The 21,270-nt window shown below is 38.2% G+C and overlaps 1 protein-coding gene across 1 annotated transcript in view; it reads left to right on the forward strand.

Moving 5' to 3' along the window:
* ADGRV1 (adhesion G protein-coupled receptor V1) overlaps positions 1-21,270 on the forward strand; it is a 596,733-nt gene that overhangs the window by 489,368 nt on the left and 86,095 nt on the right. Inside the window, exon 86 of the mRNA XM_011978020.1 lies at positions 14,169-14,326. Within this exon, the coding sequence (XP_011833410.1) occupies positions 14,169-14,326 (158 nt within the window). The remainder of the gene's footprint in view (positions 1-14,168; positions 14,327-21,270) is intronic.

Below are 21,270 nucleotides of genomic sequence, written 5' to 3' on the forward strand. Positions count from 1 at the left end.
GGTTTCACCTACCTCTTCCACAGTCTACCCTGACCACCCCAACTGAGAGGCTGTTTTCTTTCACTGAACTCATACTGCACAGCACTTTTCTCTGACACATAAAGAAATGTGATGAATGTTCACACTTTCCTCTCTACTATTTGATATCTTCTCCTTTTTAATGCAAATTAAATCTTGTATATTGTATACATAAGAGGATTTGGGCTTAGCAATAGATGACAGTGATCCTAGTTATCTTTTATTGAGTACCTACAGCATGCCAGCCTCTGATCCAAGATCTTTACATGTATTCAATCATTTGGTTCTCACTGTACTCTTGTAAGGTAGATGCCATTGTTTTCCCCATTTTATTTTTTGGAAAACTGAGGTGTGGAGAAGCTACATACCGAGGATGTGGAGAAGTTACATAGTTGCAAAGTCAATAAGAGGTGTACCTGGGATCATTCCAAATATCTGGCCTCGGAGCCTTCATTATTACCAGTATTGTTTTGTGAGCAGAATTATTCTAACCCATCAGTAAAAGGCTTCTCCTCACTCTGTCCTTCCCCCTACATTATACCCTCAACAGCAAGATCATTTTCTTTTGAGAAGCTTCTTTACGAAAGTCATAAAGGAGCTCTCTTGACATCTGTCTGTCTAGCTTAGGGCAGTTCAAATTGGGACTTTTAAAATGTTGCCTCTACATATGTATGATCTAATTCTTACCACTTCAAAGCTTCTGGGAAAGCTTCAGGGAAAGTGAAATGTGTCATTTCCCCCTCAATATTGGGAATTCCCCATAAAGTGGATAACATTTTAGCTTGTATTTCCTTTACTTTTAGTTTTACTTTCCTCTTCTGAAATTTATTCATGACCTCTATCTCAAGTTTACTCCAGATTTTTTGTCCAATATTTCTTTTTAACATTATTGAATATCCCTTGCACATTGGCCTTTTACATTTCTTAAGTTTCCAGTTTTAACTGTAACATTGCAGGACACATAAAAATGATAAATAAATACTAATTAATAGTAACACCATAGACTAACTAGCAACAATCCAATATGAGCATATTTAGGGTTTAGATATCTTAGGACATTTTTATGTACTAACCTGTTACACAGCAAACACCAACGTCCTTACATATTTATTCAAAAAAAAAATTAGGATACCAGAATTGAAATGGGCTCTGCAACAGAGCTGAGTATTGGATTTGAGACATAACTAATCTACAACTTAAGATAATAACCTTAAAATGATGGACATATAACCTCATCTACTCACACTGTCGCTGTTTTCCTGTTGTTTGTTTGTTTGTTGCTGGGGGGCGGGGCGGTAGTTTTGGTTCTTTTGCTTGTTTGTTTGGTTGGTTTTTTGAGACACTCTGTCGCCCAGGCTGGAGTGCGGTGGCATGATCATGGCTCACTGCAGCGTGTCTCCCAGGCTCCAGCCATCCTCCCGCCTTAGCCTCCCAAGTAGTTGGAACTACAGGCATACTCCACCATGCCTGGCAATTTTATATGTGTGTGTGTGTGTGTGTGTGTGTGTGTGTGTGTGTATATATATATTTTTTTTTTAATAGGGATGATGTTTCATCATGTTGCCAAGGCTGGTTTCAAACTCCTAGCCTCAAGCAATCCCCCAACCTCAGCCTGCCGAAGTGCTGAGGTTACAAGCATGAGCCACCACACCTGGCGACTGTTTTCTTAATAATTGAAAATTACCTTACTATTTCCAGAATTTTATGATTAAAATTTTAATAATAGTGCAAAGAAATGTGTAGTGTATTTTAAACAGAGTATGACTAACTTTAACCGATGATTTCTTAATGATTTTTAAGTTATCATTTAGGATCACCAGTTATTGCAATGTACTGCAAATGTTAATGTGACTAAAGATGGCACATATGGGCATGACTGAATGTTCACCCCTGCATGGAATGCTCTAGAAGTTTTTTCTTGGAGCATTTGTAACTATCACATAAAGCCACATACGGGGCTAATTTCCAGGTCAATGTAATGTGGCTACTGTTCTGTAAAATGTGGTGAATAATTAAAAGTTGAATTATCCTTCTACAAAATGATGTTTGCCCCTTTGAGGAATCAAACCATTGCTGTGAGGATTCTTTTGCCAGTGAGACATCTGCATCATCAATAGTGGCCAAGAGTGACACCCCTTGGGCATAGAACCATCCAAAATGCAGGCTCTGAAAGGCAAGAAACTCTCCCTTTTCTAGAAAATCATTAGGTAACTGGCCTTTTCTTTCCAGGTACCTTTTGCCCTCTTTTTGGAGCAAGAGGTAATAACAGGACACCTTGAATACTCTAGGACAATGACATTTTCCAGTACCAAACAATTTTGTTTTCTGAGAGAACATAGAGCATTCATACACACAAAAAATAACAAGTCAGCCTGACCTTATTCTGATGAAATGCTGATGGGGCTTGATTCACTGGAATCTACCTGGAATGACGTTGGCAAGCAGTGTCCAGTGGATTTATTTCAGCAGTTTTGTCGAGTTACTTAGGGAACAGGCTGCTCAGACTTCAGTTTCTTGGAAAAAGAAAAAAAAAAAAGTATATTGATTTTTGGACTGTTTTTCATCAACTGTCTTTAACCTACTAATACTTGGAGTCCATTATTTGCCCTTGGAATTATATGTAAATATATTTAACTCCTTAATGAGCCAGGGATGTGGGCAATTCTTCCTTATTCACCAAGAGCTAATTATTTACAATATAAGGTAGTATTTTAATGTAGGCAGTGTATCTGACTACTTCAAAATCTTAGTTTAATATTAAATGAAATCAAATATCTGTTCCTTTCAAATTAGATGAAATAATATTGCTGTAATAGGTCCGTTTTTCCTTCCGTATCTTTTCAAGCAATATAAGCATATGAGTACATTTTAAGTACTTAAAAATGAGCCCAATTCTTGTTCCTTGGTCCTTTGGCATTTTTTTGAGGCATTTGTCAATACGTAGAGTTAGCAACTCTCACCGTGGTGTGGAGTGTGCTCTAAAACAGGTAGACATGGTAGTGATCCTATGCATCTTTAAGAGCAATGTTGTTGAAAGAGCAGGTGTGTGTTCACTCCCTTTTTCTCTCTATCACTTGCTCACTAGCTATGTTTTAACTATGGTCATTGTAGTTGCATGTAAATCCACAAAACTTATTTCAAGTCGAAGGGAGGTGGGGATATAGAAGTATACCACAGGCATTCACGTGAATATTCAATAGCGGGAAATGAGGTACAGTTGGACCTCCGGAGACCTAGAACTAGCATGCCAGAAACCAGAGCCACATTCTTCTTCTTTTAGGGACCACAGAGTCTCTCACTTCTGTGTTGTTACTTGCATTGGAACCCTCTTCTTCTCTCCCCTTCTCTCTTGCTGCCTCTTCCCCTTTCTCTGTTAATTTCTTCTGAAGATTTGTGTATTTGCTCCAATATGGCCATTTGCCCTGACATCAGCTCTAGTGCCCACCAGTAATGTGCAACTCTCCCTGTCAGATTATCAAGGGCAAAAGACAGATTGGCTCAGCTCAGCTTTTAGAGCAGAGTCACCAAATTATAAGTCAGGGGCAAGCAAGAATGGTTGTCTGAGGCAGGTGTTCATCTCAGAGCTAGTCATCTGTAGCTGGGGGAGTGGGGGTGGAGGACGTAGCACAGGGATCCCCCTTTCCAGAAACTTTGAGCAGCACAGGTCACTGTGGAACATGTCTGTTGCACTCACACAGAAACGTTACTCCTTCAACAGCTGTTTAGATGCAGCAGAACTGAATATTAACATCCTACTACACCCACTGCACCCCGGCACTTTCCTTCCCATCTCGTTCGGCCGGTCTGCAGATCTGCTGTATCCTCTGTCACTTTAATGCTAGCTCTCCTTTTCTGCAACATTCAGATTGCTTCTGAACATTGCAACTGAAGAGCCCAGACTTCTAAGTATCACAGATCTCTGCTTTTCTATCCCTTTTGCTTTCAGCTGTTTTTCTTTCTCGCTGGTTCTTCAGGCTGTTGTGACCACCTTGTGCTGTGAAACCTCTGTCTGCTTCTTTTTGGAGTTCCATAGCCCCTTGGCTCCCTACCAAAGAGATGTAAAGATTAGCTAGTTAATTAGACTAAGCTACTTTATGTCTAAAGAGTGTGCTAGAAGAGTGTTTCTCAAACTTTTTTTTTTTTTTTTTTTTTGAGACAGAGTTTCACTCTGTTACCCAGGCTGGAGTGCAGTGGCACTATCTTGGCTCACTGCAACCTCCACCTCCTGGGCTCAAGCAATCCTCCCACTTCACCCTCCAAGAAACTGGGACCACAGGCATGATGCCACCGCACCCGGCTAATTTTTGTATTTTGTAGAGATGGGGTTTCTCCATGTTGCTCAGGCTGGTTTTGAACTCCTGAGCTCAAACAATCTGCCCACCTCGGCCTCCCAAAGTGCTGAGATTACAGGCATGAGCCACTGCACCAACTGTTTTTCTCAAACTTTAAACTGTTTTCCTGTTTGCTCCAAGAATGCCCGGCAGCAGCGCTTGTGGCTACAGCGTTTACCCCAAGATAACTTTGCCACAAAATATCTCGCTTTTATTATTTTCATGTCTGTCTAGTATATGGATTTTAGAAACAAAAGACATAATTCTATTTATAGCATTCTATGTTTAGTAGTGGTATTTTCATTTACAATATATAGTAATTCCCTATCGTTTAAGTTGTCAAATCCTAGAAAATGTAGCATTCCTACGCATGATGTTAACATCATTTTGGAACAGTTGTTGGCGGAAGATTCATTTGATGAGTCAGATTTTTCCAAAATAGAAGATTCTGATGATTCAGACGATTCTGATGTTAGTTCTGTTTAGAAATAACTCCAAAAACAGTTTTCATGTTTTCTTTTCACATTGAAAATCAGTCAAATTTGCTTCAGCCTCAAAGAACATGTTTATGTAAAATTAAATGAGGCCGGCAGTGAAGTGCACTTTTTTTTCTAAACAGGATTAATACACATAGGAAACACCTGGGGAACTTGTGAAACTGCAGATGAGATTCAGGAGCTCCATGGGGGAGCTGATGGTGGTGATGCTGATGGAAGAACAACACAACTTCCAGTAGAAGACTAGATTCAGAAGTGTTGTGCATTGTTGTAAATATATTCTCCCTGACAGGAGGGACGATGCCTTAGGCATCTTTATATGCCCTTCCATGCCCAGCACTGTAGCTGGTATGTGATTGATATTTAAATGTTGATTGGATTATGACTGAGCTGAGGACACTTGAAATACAGGATTTTCTATGCCATATTTTTAAGTGAGAGGTTTTCAAAGACTGCTAAGAACCAGTTAAATCAATAAACATTTCTTAAGGATCTGATTGTGCAAAGCTCTGGGAGAAATATAAAGAAAATGTTACAGTCCCTGTCCTCAAAAGAACACTGGCATATTTACCACTAACTTGAATATGTCTATACTGGAATTGTGGAAATAATTTTCAAATTGTAGAGGTACAGTGAAGTGCAGTGAGCCTGTTTATGGTCCTAGCAATTTGACGTTTTATAATTTAGGCGTTATTTTCCCCATATATACATAACAATAATGGTTTCTTGTTATGTTTCAGTGGGATAATGCATGTGAGGATTGGGTTTCATACCCTGCACACGGTAAAGGATTGCTAGCAGTAGTAGTAGTGGCAGCAGTAATATTTAATTAGTCTTAATTATCCAGCCAGTTCAGTTTAGGAAAACCTGTTCCCCTCTCCCTCTCTAAGTGCATATGCTTTCTTAATGTTCCATTTCACTTTGTAGAGATTATCTGCAGTTTAAGCTTAATGTTATTCAAAGTATAAACTTAAACAAAAATGCATTTTAGAATTTAGTTGATTCCCCTGGATATGAAAACAACTGCTATATGCTCCACAACAGAAAGACAGAAAGAGGAATGTTTTCCTACCTTACAGTTGTTTAAACCCAAACTGTATTTCTCCTTTTCTTTTATGTTTTCATAAATTTATTCCTTTTAAAAAAAAATAATGCACTTAAAGTGTTTCTCTAAGTCTCTCCAGCCCATTTGGATTGACCAGGAAATACATACATACACACACAATGCATGCATGCATAAATTTGCAGGTGAATAAAAATGTATGTCAAATAAGAACATTATCTTTGGAAAGAATGTAAATTGAGTATACAAGGAAAGGAATATTGAAATCATAAATAGTGTCTTAGACTTTACAAAGGATAAGCATCTATAGAATAACATCTGTATTCTTCAACTGATAAAACCAATAAGCTGATATACTGTACTCTCTATACAAATTAGAAACCAGTTTGTGATAAATGGTGAACAATTCTTGATTGCTAGACCATCCCATGTACTCCCCAGATAAAGTAGGTCATCACTATAAATTTCCACGTAGAGAAGAAAAAGGTAGTTGAAGTGACAAATGAGTCTTTTAATGTAGAGGCTATCATTGAAGAAATACTCAGGAGACCTCTGAGGGAGGCTGGTACCTGAGCCTGGGAATCATGACTATTATCCTTGTCTTAGAAGTACTCACAAAGAAGACCTTGAACACATTTATTGTCCTTTCATTACCTGAGTCCTTTTCATTACCTATGTAACCCAGATATAACCTGGCTGTCCAGCTGCCTGGATTTCTTCAGATTTTCCAGTTTGCCAGGGTCAACTTTTTCTTTAAAATATAATTTAAATGGACTCAAATCACAGTCTCATGCACAGGGAGTTCCCAGCATCCATTCCAGTATTTTCGGTGGTTGTAAGTGGAGTTCATGTCTCTCCTAGACCCCTCTGCCTCTGAGTTCCTTCTTACAAAGATTTCAGACAGGAATAAAGAAATTGAAATACTCCATGCCGCCCACATGAATTTTTTTTTTAAATCAAGTTGGGTAACGCGAGTGAAAATGTTTCAGTAAGTATAAAGCATTACCGAGGAGAGATAATAATCTTACTAACTTAGAAAGTGAGTAAAAGCATTATGAATACTCCGAGGGTAGACTCAGAAGAGGAAAAACTGAAGGTAATGAAACAGCATCTACTTGTTTCATCTGGCTAAATATAGAGAAAAAGATGAAGTCCTGACAAGACTTTGAAGTGAATTAGAATTGTCTGTAGGTTCTAACAAGAAAATCTATCCATGAAAGTTTAAAAAGGAACAGTAATAGTTATGTGGTTGTAAGACCCCAAAAGACTATTTGACACCCAAAGTGAGAAAGATTCCTGAAGTTCTTTGAAGGTGGTTGAGCTGTAATTACAGAGAACACATTCTCCTCACCTTTTTTAAGGAAGCAAATCTACATGGCCTTTGTCTCATTTTCTCTTCTCATATCTGCCAGATGTGTTCTTGAAGCAATAGCTGCATGTTAATCAGCTACTTCCACAGCCCTGGTGCAGACATTGCCTTCTGTCTGCTGATTTCTTATGTTACTTTCAGTTTTTCTAATAATTCATTCCCAGCCTTATTTCAGAAGCTATTCTAACATGATATTCACAGTTTCCTAACACCCCTTATCACTTTCATGTGCTCTAATCCTCAAACTAACTACCTGAATATACTGTACCTCTAATTTGGGTGAACTGGAGGAAATTCTGGTTGGCAAGGCTACTTTTTTTTTCTTTTAAGGGTAGAATATAGTTCATTTATCTTGAACATTTTTAAGTATTTGGGAGAAATTTTATTGTACGCCAATAGAAATTTTATTCAGACAATATTGCTCAGAAAATCAGAATAATGCCTATGAGCTTTAAAAGAAGAGTCAAAAGATAATTTAAAACAAGAAGGTGTTAAGTATATGAGACATGATTTGGGGATGTGGAATCATAGCTGGTCCCAGCTCCTCTCCATGGGCCATCAGGGAGTGGGAGCCTATTTGTTATCTGCACCATGGATTACCCTGGTATCCCTGCCTCCTTTGCGAATGTTAAGTGTTTCATAACACTGTCTGACTCCCTGATCCCTAGGAGGTAGCACACAAGGCAGGCAGTTTTTGTTTGAAGGAGACTGGGAGGGAGTCCCAGCTGGACAGCAGTGAGCAAGGGGATTGGCCCTGCGGTTCTGCAATGCTCTAAGTAGAGAAGAAGGCAAGAGGAGCTGCCAACAAGAACAGGCATGCTGTGGGAGCAAGCCCTCCTCCTTAACATTCTGGTCCGACATTGACCAAGTGGAGGATGAACATGGAATAGGTACTCTCAGGGGCCTAGTACTTCTGAGAAGTCATGACTTGTGGAGCTCTGAATAAAATGAGAAAAGGGGATGGCTTCAGGATTGGGTCATTTTCCTGCCCCTTTTCTGAAAGGATGAGCCATCAATGTCAAGTCATCCTATAAGCAGGGAGAACTGCAAAGGAGACTTTATTTATTTATTTATTTATTTATTTATTTATTTATTTATTGAGACGGAGTCTCGCTCTTGTTGCCCAGGCTGGAGTGCAATGGTATGATCTCAGCTCACCACAACCGCTGCCTCCCAGATTCAAGTGATTCTCTTGCCTTAGCCTTCCGAGTAGCTAGGATTACAGGCATGCACCACCACACCCAGCTAATTTTGTATTTTTAGTAGAGAAGGGGTTTCTCCATGTTGGTCAGGCTGGTCTTGAACTCCCGACCTCAGGTGATCCACCCACCTCGGCCTCCCAAAGTGCTGCGATTACAGGCATGAGCCACTGCGCCTGGCCACAAAGGAAATTAAGATTAGCACTTAGAGAGTTCCCTTCTCTTCCTGAGTGGAGCAGTGGACACGTCTGGTTACTTCCAACCTCCCAAAGTTTCACGTTGCTTGTTTAATTTTTTAATCAAAATAATGTGTCATCAGCTGGAGGTCACCTTTCAAAGTCTGTTCTTACAGCACTCTGTACGAAATCTTTATATTCCTAGAGCAACTCAATAATTGAGTCAGTAATTTTCCCTATTTTGCTATCCCAAATTGAATTGTGATGACATTTTTCAAGACACAAATAAGGCAGTGAAACCTATATGTGATTCTTCATCAGTGTCTGAATTTGTATAAGCGTCTGTAGGCTACTTGCTGTCAATGGATTCCATAATTCACATGAAAAAAATAAGTGACCTTTTGAAGCCAATATACATAAGAATGAGTAACCAACATGGCCATTATTTTTAGTGCAGGAGTATGTTCAATATTAAGACCATTAATGTTTGCCCATTTTATTTAATCATGTGTCCTTCATGTGGAAGAATCAGGTCTTATTGCATACAGATGAGTGTTCAGCTAATGATTCAGGCTTCATGCTATCAAAATTCTAAAAGCCAAGAAATCATTTTTATATCCCTTTGCAGATACACAGTATGTGTAGAAATCTCTCTTGAAATATGCCTGGTTTACATGAGAAATACATTAAGCAGATTATGTTAATTAGAAATAGTATCTGAGTGGCCGGGTGCGGTGGCTCATGCCTGTAATCCCAGCACCTTGGGAGGCCAAGGCAGGTGGATCACAAGGTCAGGAGATCGAGACCATCCTGGCTAACATGGTGAAACCCCATCTCTACTTAAAAAAAAAAAAAAAAAAAAAAAAAAGGCTGGGCATGGTGGTGGCGCCTGTAGTCCCAGCTACTCAGGAAGTTGAGGCAGGAGAATGGTGTGAACCTGGGAGGCAGAGCTTACAGTGAGCTAAGATTGCACCACTGCCCTCCAGCCTGGGTGACAGAGCGAGACTCCATCTCAAAAAACAAACAAACAAAAAAGAAATAGTATCTTAGGCCTTTAATAATATATTTCTTTTTAATATAAAATTGAGGCACTCACATACACAAAAAAATAAAATACCTAGGAATACATCTGGCCAAGGACATGAAACATCTCTACAAGGAGAACTACAAAACACTGCTAAAAGAAATAATACATGACACAAACAAATGGAAAAGCATTCCAGCTTATGGATTACAAGAATCAATATTGTTCAAATGGCCATACTACCCAAAGCAATCTACAGATTCAATGTTATTCCTATCAAACTACCAACATCATTTTTCATAGAATTAGAAAAAAGCTAGTCTGAAATTCATATGAAACACAAAAATAGCCTGAATAGCCAAAGAAATCCTAAGCAAGAAGAACAAAGCTAGAGGCATCACATTACCTGGCTTTAAACTACACTAAAAGTCTGTAGTAACCAAAACAGCATGGTACTGATACAAAAACAGACACATAGACCAATGGAATAAGTTAGAAAACGGAAAAATAAGGCCATACACCTACAAACATCTGATCTTCTGCAAAGCTGACAAGAACAAATGACAGGGAAAGAACTCTCTATTCAATAAATGGTGCTGGGATAACTGGCTAGCCATATCGAAAAGATTAAAATTGGACCCCTTCCTTACACCATATACAAAAATTAACTCGGGTTGGATTAAAGACTTAACTGTATAACCTAAAACTATAAAACTCCCCAAAGAAAACCTAGGAAATATCATTCTGGACATAGGCCCTGGCACAATGTCCATGGAGATTTCATGACTATGACCCCAAAAGCAATTGCAACAAAAACAAAAATTGACAAGTATCAACAGAGTAAACAGACAACTTACAAAATGGGAGAAAATATTCACAAACCATGCATCTGACAAAGGTCAGATATCCACAATGTATGAGGAACTTATACAATTGAACAAGCAAAAAACAACTCCACTAAAATGTAGACAAAAAACATGAACAGATACTTCTCAAAAGAATTACAAACAGCCAACAAACATATGATAAAATACTCAACATCATCAATCATCAGGGAAATGCAAATCAAAACCACAATGAAACACCATTTCATACCTGTCAGAATGGTCATTATGAAAAAGTCAAAAAACAAGAGATATTGGCAAGGTGGTGGAGAAAAGTGAATGCATGTACACTATTGGTGTGAATATAAATTAGTTCAGACCCTATCAAAAGCAGTTTGAAGATTTCTCAGAGAACTTAGAACGTAACTATTTGTCCCAGCAATCCCATTACTGGACATGTATCCAAATGAAAATAAATCATTTATCAAAAAAGACACATGTACTTGTATGTTCGTCATAGCGCTATTCACAATAGCAAAGACATGAAATCAATCCAGGTGCCCAACAATGGTGGGTTGGATAAAGAAAATGTGGTACATATAAACCATAGAATACTATGTAGCTATAACAAAAAAACGGGAAATCGTGTCCTTTGCAACAGCGTGGATGGAGCTGGAGGCCATTATTCTAGACAAATTAACACAGGACCAAAAAACCAAATACCACGTGTTTTCACTTATAAGTGGAAGCTAAGCATTGGGTACTCTTGGACATAAAGATGGCAACAACAGTCACTGGAAATTGATAGATGGGGAAGGGATGGAGTGGGACAAGGATTACAAAACTAACTTGGATATTTTGCTCACTGTGTGGGTGATGGGGTCATTCATATCCCAAACTTTAGCATCATGAAATATACTCATGTAACAAACTTACACATGGACTCCCAGAATCTAAACTAAAAGTTGAAATTATTTAAAAAGACATTAAAGCACTATTTTCCCAAAGCAGAAGAATGAGTGTTTCCCTGGTTACTTGTATTTCGGATTCCTTCTAAACAGGCTATGTGTGTTTCCCCTTGAGTTTTCTTCAAAGTCTAGTATTTATGGCTGTATTATAATCTAGGTTTATAGATATTATATTTTTGAAAAATAGAGAAAGTGGGGAAAATACTTTAAAAGAGACACTTCTTACTAGTAAAGTTTCTTGTAATTAAAAGTATGGTCTTGTAACTTGGAGGTATATCCCTTATAAGAATAATGACGAGTTGATGGGTGCAGCACACCAACATGGCACAAGTATACATATGTAACAAACCTGCACGTTATGCACATGTACCCTACAACTTAAAGTATAATAATAATAAATAAATTTTAAAAATAAAAATAAAAAAAAAGAAATTGTGGTAGGTATGTATATATATACATGATGGAATACTACTCAGCCATAAAAAGGAACAAATTAATGGCATTCACAGCAACCTGAATGGAACTGGAGACTAAGTGAAGTAACTCAGGAATGGAAAACCAAACATAGCATGTTCTCAGTCATAAGTGGGAGCTAAGCTATGAGAATGCAAAGGCATAAGAAAGATACAATGGACTTTGGGGACATGGGGGAAAGAGGGGTAGGGGGGTGAGCAACAAAAGGCTACAAATTGGGTTCAGTGTATACTGCTCGGGTGATGGGTGTACCAAAATCTCACAAATCAACAATAAAGATCTTACTCAGGTAAAAAAAAAAAAAAAAGAATACTTCAGAAGCAGTTTTAGATATTGAGAACCTGTTTAACATTCCTCCATTTTGAGATTTTCATGCAAGATTTTATGCAAAGCACAAGTGGATGTTATGTTCCATAAGTAAAAATTTCTAGTTATATCTCTAAAAACATTTTGCTGATAATTTCAGTGTTACCAAAATAAATAAATAAATAATCTAAGTTTGCCTTGGACCCCGTTGTCCTATCTAAACTCTGGTAATAATAAATATAATTGTGCAGTGTAGCTTCTAAATGGATAAATTATCTTCATTTTCAAGAGAGAATACATGGCTCTTGGGGAAATGTATAGTTTAGGAATAAGAAAACTGTCAGTCACTCAAAAAACAAGATTGTGGAGATGACAAGAGTGGAGCCCTGGGAATCCTCAGATTTGCCTTTAAACAATACCTTCTCTCTCATGGTTCCCAAGGGATGCTGGGGCTGGAAAAGCAAGGCAAACCCATGCTTTGTTATTAGCTCCCTAATTGTGACATGATCCTTCATCCTTTATTTCCTCTGTTAGAAAGAAAACTCCTCCCAGGAAGAAAACTCCAAATGGAGAGAGAGGGAAGGAAGGAAAGAGCAGAAAGGGAGAGAAGGGAGAGGGGCTAGAGGGAAGAGAGCAGGTGGCTTGGCCTCCTCCTATGCAGGAGCAGCAATGGCCTCTGTGACCTTTTACCATGAGGGGCCAAAGAGGTCAAGAGAAGTCCCTCTGACATGATCAGTCATTGACAGGACACAGTGACTTTGTCATCAGCCCCATGGCCATAAATCCTGATGGCATTCTTCTTTTGAGGTTAAATAGAGGAAGGAAGTAGAAAGGAACCTGGAACTCTCCCTGGAATCCACCAACTAATTTGAAACATAAGCTGGGCATGACTAGATCAGTGATTCCCAAAGTGTGTTCCAGGGCACATTAGTCCTGTAGCATGACCATATGTCTGTGTATCTGTGTGTGTATGTGTGTGTGAAAAAGGAGAAGGGTTTAATTTTCGTTGAAGTCTAGAAATGATGGGTTAAACCAAATTTACTAAATGCTTTATGTGAATTATTTCAGTTAATCTTGACAACTAACTTTTGTTGTGGATACTATTATAATCCTTATTTTATTTATTTATTTATTTATTTATTTATATTTTATTATTATTTTTTTAGATGGAGTCTCACTCTGTCACCCAGGCTGGAGTGCAGTGGCATGATCTTGGATCACTGCAACCTCACCTCCGCCTCCCAGGTTCAAGCAATTCTCCTTCCTCAACCTCCCAAGTAGCTGGGACTACAGGCACCTGCCACCACGCCCAGCTAATTTTTTTGTATTGTTAGTAGAGACAGGGTTTCACCATGTTGGCCAGGCTAGTCTCAAACTCTTGATCTCAGGGGATCTGCCAGCCTCAGCCTCCCAAAGTGCTGTGATTACAAGGATGAGCCACTGCACCCCACCTGTAATCTTTATTTTAAAGATGAGTGTTCAGAGAAGTTAAAAAATGTATCTAAAATGACTTTTTTTTTTTAAGATGTGGTGCTGGATTCAATAGCCTGATTTCAGAGCCCAGATCTCTTGACTCCATGACTTTCTGTGGCTTTTTAAAAATGAACAGATATGTACCCTTAACTTCTGTGAGATGTATGTAGTGTGCATCTCTCAAATTTATTTGGCCATAACCTTTTTTTGCAGCTTTCTGAACTTTACACGAGGCGAATGTTCCGGGGAACCTACTGTGTGAAGCAGTGGGTTAGATTTAATCGGATGTTGTACTCAAACAAAATTTAAGTTTGGCAAACCAAAAATCTGATGTTGCCAGCATCCAGATACAAAGAGCTAGCATAAAGTAGTGATGTGATACATTCTGAATTTAGAAATATCTGCACTGAAACTGTCTGAGTTACCTCTTCTCATTTCTCTTCCAGGTGTTTTATTCCAAACGTCTATGCTGCTTTGTTCACTGCAGCTCTTGTTCCTTTGGTGTGCCTTGTGGTGGTGTTCGTGGTGTTCATCCATGCCTACCAGGTGAAGCCACAGTGGAAAGCATATGACGATGTCTTCAGAGGAAGGACAAATGCTGCAGGTTTGAAAGGAACTATATTTGTACTTTGGAGATTGAAACGCTTTAATGGTGGGAAAATGTCACTGCATTTTTTTTATCAAGAAGGGGGAAGTTCGGCTCAGCTTTCAGCTCTGAAGCCACAAGTTAAGCTATAGCTCTCCAGTTTCTCCTGCTTCTTGGTACCTCTGATGTCTCTCTTTCTCCAGGGCTCTGTAGGTTTTATTGCTCGTTCCAATTTTGTCCTTAAGATATTGATAGCCAAGTAAATGAGTCACAGCCTTGGGAGCCACTTCCCAAGCCTGCCTTAAGTGAAGCAATAATGACTTGTGTTCTCCCTGTGAAATCTGTTCATTTCTCTCCGATTCTGAGACTTCTGCACAGTCGAACAAACATCCACAGTGCTCATGAGTGTGCATGCAGAGGTCTGGTTGTGCTGACAGATGTTTAAAAACATGTAATCAGACAGCTACATAAGTGGCTACACATGTCTGGTTACTTAAGAATGCGAGTCTTTCTAGTTCAAATTGGCTTTCACTGCAGCTCATTTTTTCCCTTTGAATCATACCTAACAGAGGTTTTTATGATCTGATTCTTTTAATTATTGTTTTTAGATTACAGGCCCTCAGGAATTTTCTTAACTAGAAGCAATAGGCACACACCTGCATACAGAAAATGCTCTGTAAAATGTTATGTGAGTGACTGGGATATTAGGGAGCAGCTTAAGAACTGGGAGTAGAGGATCCCTCTTGGGCCAGTGAGGAAGAGAAGTCTCCTTTTTTCTAAAGTTTTACAAGTCTAAAGTCAAATGAATGACAGTCTTAGAGGAATTCTTCACATTTTAAGCGCTTGTCAAAGTTTAAGCAAGTAGCGTATATGATGTCTCTAGACTAGTGTCTAATACATTATTAGGGGCTCAGTAGCTACAGGGTGTCACTCTAATGTAATGCAGTTCTAGTTCCTGAACTTGATCAGTTAATATGCAAAGGGATTTTCCTTGTAGTATAAAGAAAAGACACTCATTTGTATTACTTTGTGGGATAGTTTGTAGGATAGCAGTATCTAGCCAGCTCTTTTCTATTCTTTCTCATTTAGCATGCAATCCTTGTGTTGGCAGAATTTTTTTTTTTTTTCTGAGACAGGGTCTCACTCTGTCACCCAGCCTGTAGTGCAGTGGCACGATCTTGGCTCATGGCAGCCTCTGCCTATAAGATTCAAGCGATGCTCCTTCCTTAGCCCCTGAGTAGCTGGGACTACAGGCATGTGCCACCATGCCTGGCTAACTTTTGTATTTTCAGTAGAGATGGGGTTTCACCACATTGCCCAGACTGGTCTTGAACTCCTGAGGTCAGGCGATCCACCTGCTTCGGCCTCCCAAAGTGCTAGGATTACAGGCGTGAGCCACCATGCCCAGCCGAGGAATATTGTTTAAGGTTATGATTAATCTTGACTCCTTTAATAAAAAATATTCAATGTATAAATTCTACTTTTTCATGGGACACAGAATTTATCTAGAAGCTATGCTTGTTTTTTTCAGTTTTAATACTCTTTTTTTTAATTACTTTTTTAAAAAATTTAACTTCTTTCTTTTTACATTTATTTTAGGTTGAGGGGTACATGTGCATGTTTATTGTGTAGATAAATTGCATGTCACCTTATAGGGGTTTGATGTACAGATTATTTCACCACCCAGGTAATACACATAATATCCAATAGGTAATTTTTCAGTCTTCACCCTCCTCTTTCCCTGTACCCTCAAGTAGGCCCCAGTGTCTCTTATTCCCATCTTTGTGTCTATATGTACTCAATATTTACTCCCACTTATAAGTGAGAACATGTGGTATTTGGTTTTCTGTTCCTCTGTTAGTTCACTTAGGATAACAGCCTCCAGCTCCATCTGTGTTGCTGCAAAGGAGATGATCTCAGCTTTTTATGGCTGCATAGTATTCCATGGTGTATATGTACATTTTCTTTATCCAGTCTGCCACTGATGGGTATTTAGGTTGATTTCATGTCTTTGCTATTATGAATAGTGATGTGATTAACATGTGTGCATGTGTCTTCATGGTACAACAATTTATATTCCTTTGGGTACATGCCCAATAATGGGATTGCTGGGTCGAGTAGTAATTCTGCTTTGAGTTCTTTGAGAAATAGCCAAGCTGCATTTCACAATGGCTGAACTAATTTGCATTCCTACCAGCAATGTATAAGCATTCCCTTTTCTCTACAGCCTTGCCAGCATCTGTTATTTTTTAACTTTTTAATGATAGCCATTCTGACTGGTGTGAAGTGGTATCTCATTGTGGTTTTGATTTGCATTTCTCTAATGATTAGCAATGTTGAGCATTTTCATATGCTTGTTGGCTTCTTCGTGGCACATATGTCTTCTTTTGAAAAGTGTCTGTTCGTGTATTTTGCCCACTTTTTAATGGTCTTGTTTGGGTTGCCTGTTAATTTGTTTAGGTTCCTCAAAGATTCTGAATATTAGACCATTGTGAGATGCATAGTTTGCAAAAATTTTCTCCCATTCTGTAGGTTGCCTATTTACTCTGTTGATAGTTTCTTTTGCTGTGCAGCTCTTTAGTTTAATGAGGTCCCATTTCAGAAGCTATGCTTTTAATCAACTTGGGATTCATCTTATTAAAATGTACATTCTTTTTGGGGGAGAATGGTCATTTGTTTTTTCCTCTAAGTGACAAGATTTGTTGTTTTATATGTAATGTAAAAGTGCCAGTGCTTGCATGTTTTCAATAATGCTAACATAAGATAGGGGCCTAACATAGTGAGTTAATTCTTTGAATGCCTAAATCACCCCATGCACCTCTTGAATATGCTTCATTACTGATATAGTAGATAAAACAGTACCCTGATTATCGGAAAAAGATAGCCCTCAGGCATTGAATATAAGGCAAAAGTTCCAGCACAGTTGTATCTTAACAAGGGAACCCTCTCTTACATAAAATGTGAATAGAAGCATTGCCCTATTGTTGTGTTACAAATAAAAAAGTATAATATTTCTAATTCCCCTATTCCCATGGCAATTCATTCTAATAGTCATTATACTTGGACTTTTGCCGCAGTTTTCTGATTAATATCTGTGGTTCTACTCTTTTTATTCTCCATTTCATTATCTCAGATGTCTACATTTTAAAAATATAAAGTGGATTTCCTCATTCTCCAGCATTTCAGTCAAGGTTTCTCTCGTTGTCCCCAAAAAAAGTCCAGTCCCTTTAGCTTACAAGAGTTTCCACAGTCCAACCCAGGACCATGTTTCCATTCCCAAATTAGTTACTATTATCCTGCATTCTGGCATGCCAATCTATTTACTTTTTCCTAAATTTGCCTGACATTGCCATCTTTGCTCATGTAAAGAAATCTCTACTTTCAGTTCCTCCCCATTAGTTGATAAAACCCACATGCTCAATAAGTGATATGGGAAAATGTAGATGAGTGAGAGACCGGTGCAAGGGGCTTATCACCCTCCTGTATTCTTTATTAGCTCTACAAAGCTTTCCAAAATAACTTCAGAATCTAAGCAACAGTGATGTGCTTGACAATCACAAGTTAATTCTCCTAGACATCCCTTTACTTCTTTACAGAAATTCTAGAAACTTTCAATATTCTCCCTCTTTTGTGAAGCTTTACGAATTGCCTCTTTACAGAATCACACCAAATAAGAATTACTCATTTCCTTCTCTATGCCTTTAAAGTACTTGTCCCTTTAGTCATTGTAGCACTTATCTTAGAATGGGGTGGTCATTTGTTTTGGTGTGTGTGGTTGGTGGATTTCCTTAAAAAATTATTAATTCCTTGAGGGCAGGGACCATTTAGTATTCATCTCTGTATCCCCAGGGCCTTACAGAGTGCTCAGTGGATAGCAGGAGCATAATTAATATTTATTAATTAAATGAATAAATTAATAATCATCAATGTACCACAAAATTCTATAATTGTATAAATGGATACCTAAGCTAAAGATAGCATTAAGAAGGAGAGAAACTGTAATATTATCAAAGTAGAAATTAAATGATTTAATTCTCTGATTTCTTTGTAAATATTCCTCAAAAGTTATTATTATTAGGACTAGTTTTATAAGAAATATTTTTTAAAGTTATATAATCCCAAATTCTCTGTAATTCCCAATTCAATTAAATTCCCAGTTCCAAAACTCTATAATTCCCAAAACTCATGTTCAGCTTTGCTCCCAACCTGATCTTTTGTGTTTTTATTTTCAACATACTATAACTCAACCTCTACTTGAATATGCTCCACTTAACTCAAATTCAAAATTTCTTTTTTTTCTTTTCCAGATAATTCTTTTCTTTTTTTGTAATTATACTTTAAGTTCTAGGGTACATGTGCACAACGTGCAGGTTTGTTACATAGGTATACATGTGCCGTGTTGGTTTGCTGCACCCATCGACTCGTCATTTACATGAGGTATTTCTTCTATTTACTCTACCATGGAGCAGTTGACACTCTCTGTCAATCTTTTTGCTAAAATTCTCTTGTGCTAACCTGTTAAACATCCAGTTAAGATGGTACTATAAATTCACGTTTTGCCCTCTGCCTTACTCTATATACAGAATAGCCAAAGAATAATATATAACAAAAGAATGTTAAAAGTACCATGAGCATCTCTATAGAACAGAAATAAAGCAGAAACACCAAATGTACCGGTAGAATAGGCCAAAACCATAGACCTGATATATTCTGGGGTCCAGAAGCAGGTAGACGCAGGACGTCTTGCTGAGCTCAAAATCTTCCATGATTTCTGTAGAACTGAGCTCCAAGCTAATCACTCTCTTTGTGGATTAAATGTTACTGACCACAGGAGCAACTTTGCATCACATTTGTTCACTGGTTGTAATGAATACAAGTAACCATCCCTTACACCGTGTATTTTGAATGACTTTTTTGTTCCCAACATCCCTTCATTTCAAACAGAGTTCAGATAAACTCAGTGAAACCCAAAGGAATGGGGAGAACAAAGAATAAGCACCTCATAATGGAATACACTCAGTGCTATAGATGCCCACCATCAACCCCTTCCCTCCCTGAGCATGGCCTGGGACAGGACAACTTGGCTTTTTGTGGCCCATTGACTGCCATGGACCAAATTGTTGAAGGTCAGTGACTCCTAATGAGAATCACTTGCCTCCTTCTCCTTTCAGTGGGTGGATGTGCAGTGAGAATGAGTTTTGATAAAGGTATGTCCCTGAACTAAATTTCAGTGTCTCAAACAGCATTTTAAACAAAGCCTGTAATTTTCGGGCTTGGTTTTGATCTCTGGCAATGATAAGCTTGTCTCTCTTTTTAGGCTCATTAGAATTTACTGACTCCTTTCTGATTCATGATTCAGTTCTTATATGAGGAATGATTCATAGATCAGGAGAGGAAAATTCATTTCAATCAACAAAGGAAGTAGATGATTACAAATCCCTTTCTTCTAAAAATCCCACACATAGGTTTCAATATGATATATGAAAATGGAAATGTGGCTTGATCCAACTAGTCATGTAATGTGAACCTGAGACATTTAGAATCTCTTGGTACTGTAATGGCCACATCTCTTACATGGGAGCCTTATTTGAGAATGAATGCTTCCATTTCTTCAACCTTAGAGTGAACAACAATAGTAATATAAATCAATATTTTATTATTATTATAAAAATTATTGAAAACTTTTTATAGTGAATATTGTAAATGCTCATACCTTACATCCTAAAGTTGAATGCCTTTTTTACTCTTGTCATTTTTAAAATTTCAAATAGAGTTCAAAGGAAATGAAATCCAAAGGAAAAAGAGGGAAAGGAAAGAGCTCCTGGTAAATAAACTGTGTTGCAGTCTCCAAAGATGGCTGCCATCAGTTACTTTTCTCCTTTTATGTAGGTGCTACTCCTCACATCAAAGGATGGAGACTGCTTCTCGTCCTTTCACATCTGGGCTGGCTTTGGACTTGCTTAGACCAATGTAATGTGATGGAAGTGGTGCTTTTTCATAATGGGCCGAGACTTTAAGATGAATGGCAGTTTTGGATTCCTTCCTCTTGGAAGCCAGCCACCAACTAAGTTCAATTACCTAGAGACCACCACGGTGGTAGAAACCCCAGACTGGCCATGTGGAGCAGACATGTGCAAAGGGAGGTTCAGCCAGCCTCCAGTTGTGTCAGGCAAACCAACTCTGATTCTGGAAATGGACATGTGAGTGAAGAAGATTTCTTGTAGGTTCCATCCCCAATGGACACTACACAGAGTTGAAAATCTGCCTATCCCAGATTGCAGAATTGGGAGAAATAGTACATTATTTTAAGTCACCAAGTTTGGTGCTAGCTTATTATGAAGCAATCAATAGCTGAAACATTCTGGTGTTTCAATATTCTCATTATTCTCACATCAAACTTGTGAGTATATCATTGTCCTTTTAAATGTTACTGCTTGCAGAAACCTTCAGGATTTATAAATAAAAATGGAAAAACATGATATGATTTTTTTTTTCCTGAAGCAGAATTGGGGCTTCTGCTAAAGTAAAGTAAAAGTGATCTTACCCAGTAACAGTACGTACTTGAATAGGATCCAGAATGACCAACATAACAGGTTTCACATGTCCTTGGCAGTTAGATGCCTGTTTGAAGTCTACTCTCAGTTCCATTTCTGAAAATAACATTTTAAAAAAACAATGCCTTGGGGCCTGAGGAAAACCCTAGCTTCTCGCTCGACCATGAACAGACACTCCCACTCAATCTTGAAAAAATCTTTGTGAAGCACAGTTCACTCTTCCCACATTTTGCCAATAGTGGTGGGGGAAATCCCACATATTAAAAACATATACATATGGATGCCCATTCTCTGCTTAGGTTTTTTACCTCATTCCTCAAAGATTCATATCGGAAATCTCTCTGCCTAGAAGATGATGTGTAGTCATTCAGCATTTGTTTTCTTCATTATTGTTTCTGAAAACACTTG

The sequence above is a fragment of the Mandrillus leucophaeus genome, unplaced genomic scaffold, assembly GCF_000951045.1.
Source record: "Mandrillus leucophaeus isolate KB7577 unplaced genomic scaffold, Mleu.le_1.0 Scaffold187, whole genome shotgun sequence".
NCBI classification, from domain to species: domain Eukaryota; kingdom Metazoa; phylum Chordata; class Mammalia; order Primates; family Cercopithecidae; genus Mandrillus; species Mandrillus leucophaeus.